Below are 2,062 nucleotides of genomic sequence, written 5' to 3'. Positions count from 1 at the left end.
TATATATATATATATATATATATATATACATATATATATATATACATATATATACATATATATATATATATATATATATACACATATATACATATATACATATATACTAAACATATCGCAGTAAATTGTAATAACTGATTACAGCAAAAGAAAAACAACATCTAAATTACTACCTTCCTCCTCTTTGTGAAATACTAAAGAGTAATTAAATTACCTCTGGTTTGTCTCTGTGAGTGTTGACAGCTTCAATGTTCAGGAAGACAGTCTCCACTTTACAACCTGAGAGAATAAAAAACACAAACCACCACAGGTACGAGTCAGAGAACGATGTAAAGATTAGAGGAGTCATGGTGCTGAGGACACGTGTCCAGCAGAGACGCACCGTAGGCCACCGGGGTGAGCTTCAGCACCGTGTGCAGAGGACACTTCAGGTAGGGCAGCTCATCTGACACACAGGACACACAGAGTCACATTTATCTCATTATAACATGGCATAGATGAAAGGACTTCCTGTCTGTCTCTCAGCTCCAAGCCCATTGGTTCCTATTGAAGGAAGTACATCTTTAAAAACACAAATGTATAGTTTCATCAGTAATCCCCTTAAACAGCTGATCACTGTAGTGTTTAATCAGACAAACAGGAGGAAATGTTATTGGATATGAATGTAGTCTTTTTCTCACGAGCAGTCTTGTCCAGGAAGTAGGCGAGCAGACATCTCATAACCGCCTGGTGACAGATGACCAAAACATTCTCCTGTCTCTCTAGCTCCATGATGACCGGCTCCAGACGCTGGACCAGGTCCTCGTAAGACTGGTTCATCAAGAGGGACAGAGAGAGACAGAGAGAGAGAGAGAGAGAGCGCAGAGAGACAGACAGACAGAGAGAGACCAGTTATTGTCTCAAAATAATGAAAAACATTTGGATTTAGTACATTGATACTAAAATATTGATAACACCCATTATTTAGAGACACTAAGTCATTATAGTGACTTACATTATTTAGTATTTTTTTTTTTATCAAAGTGGCAGAAATGGGCTTCCATAGAATATTGTCACCCAGTCTGAGCTTTGATTAAAACTAAATTAACTAAATTCAGTGTTTGCTCCCGCATAAGGAGTCCCGATCTGTTACAGTTCAAACACACACAGACATTCAAATAAAATAAGTAAAAAAGGGGTGTGGTCACCTCTCCTTTAGGGTAGCGGTACCGATACTTGTTTTGGTCCCTCAGTGCAAACTCCTCTGGGTAATTCTCCTGAATCTCCTCATATGTCATGTCCTCACAAACCCCCTGAGACAGAAAACACAGAAACAAATGTCTAAAACACACACAACCTTCTTCCTCACACAGCAAACAGTTTAAATATTTGTATAATCTTCCAATATACAAACTAACAAACTGTATAAAAACTGGATGAACACACTCACAGCGTCTATCTCATTGAGGGCCTTCCACTGTTCATACGGGACCCCCAGGGCCTCTGCAGTCTGGATGGTCCTCTTCATGTGGCTCGTCCACACCTTCAGGTCGCTGATGGACTGCCCACGCATGTACGTCCCCAGAGCACTGGCAAACTGACACACACACACACACACACACACACACGAGGACATGATAACATGAGACAAGAAACAGGGTGTGTGTATAATAAAAAAGACACCAAACACTCCTGACCTTTGCGCCGCGAGGCGACAGCCCGGAGTCTCCCCCGATGCGACCCACGAGGTTGAGCTCGCTCTCGCCGTGGCGACACAGGTAGATGGACCTCGGGGTGACGTGGATGTTCATGAGGTAGTACACTATCCGGCTCTGAATGTGGTCCCGGACCCGGTTCACCAGGTACCTGCTGCCCACATTGAAGATCTTGATGTAGGACAAGCTCCTGCGTGAGGACGTGATGAATGGTTTGATTCAAACAGAGCAGCAGTACTCAACAGTTATCTTCATTCAACAATCTGATTCATGGAAGCCCATTTCTGAACTGTGATGAAAATAAGTCATTATAATGAGAAACTGAGTATGACTTAGTATCTCTAGATGAGGACTTAGTATCTCTAGAT

General features: G+C 41.9%; 1 protein-coding gene across 1 annotated transcript in view; it reads right to left on the bottom strand.

Moving 5' to 3' along the window:
- The window catches only part of LOC116377963 (6-phosphofructo-2-kinase/fructose-2,6-bisphosphatase 1-like), a gene marked incomplete at its 5' end in the record, with an annotated part of 2,602 nt that extends 698 nt beyond the window's left edge, over positions 1-1,904 (bottom strand). Inside the window, 6 exons of the mRNA XM_031839735.1 lie at positions 215-279; positions 383-445; positions 681-810; positions 1,188-1,292; positions 1,430-1,576; positions 1,677-1,904. Coding sequence (XP_031695595.1) covers positions 215-279; positions 383-445; positions 681-810; positions 1,188-1,292; positions 1,430-1,576; positions 1,677-1,904 — 738 coding nt within the window. The remainder of the gene's footprint in view (positions 1-214; positions 280-382; positions 446-680; positions 811-1,187; positions 1,293-1,429; positions 1,577-1,676) is intronic.
- Positions 1,905-2,062: the final 158 nt, after the last annotated feature.

This window comes from Anarrhichthys ocellatus, unplaced genomic scaffold (genome assembly GCF_004355925.1).
Source record: "Anarrhichthys ocellatus isolate YVR2014 unplaced genomic scaffold, GSC_Weel_1.0 scaffold1898, whole genome shotgun sequence".
NCBI lineage: Eukaryota > Metazoa > Chordata > Actinopteri > Perciformes > Anarhichadidae > Anarrhichthys > Anarrhichthys ocellatus.
The sequence above is the reverse complement of the archived record's forward strand: the minus strand, read 5'-3'. Positions and strand labels throughout refer to the sequence as shown.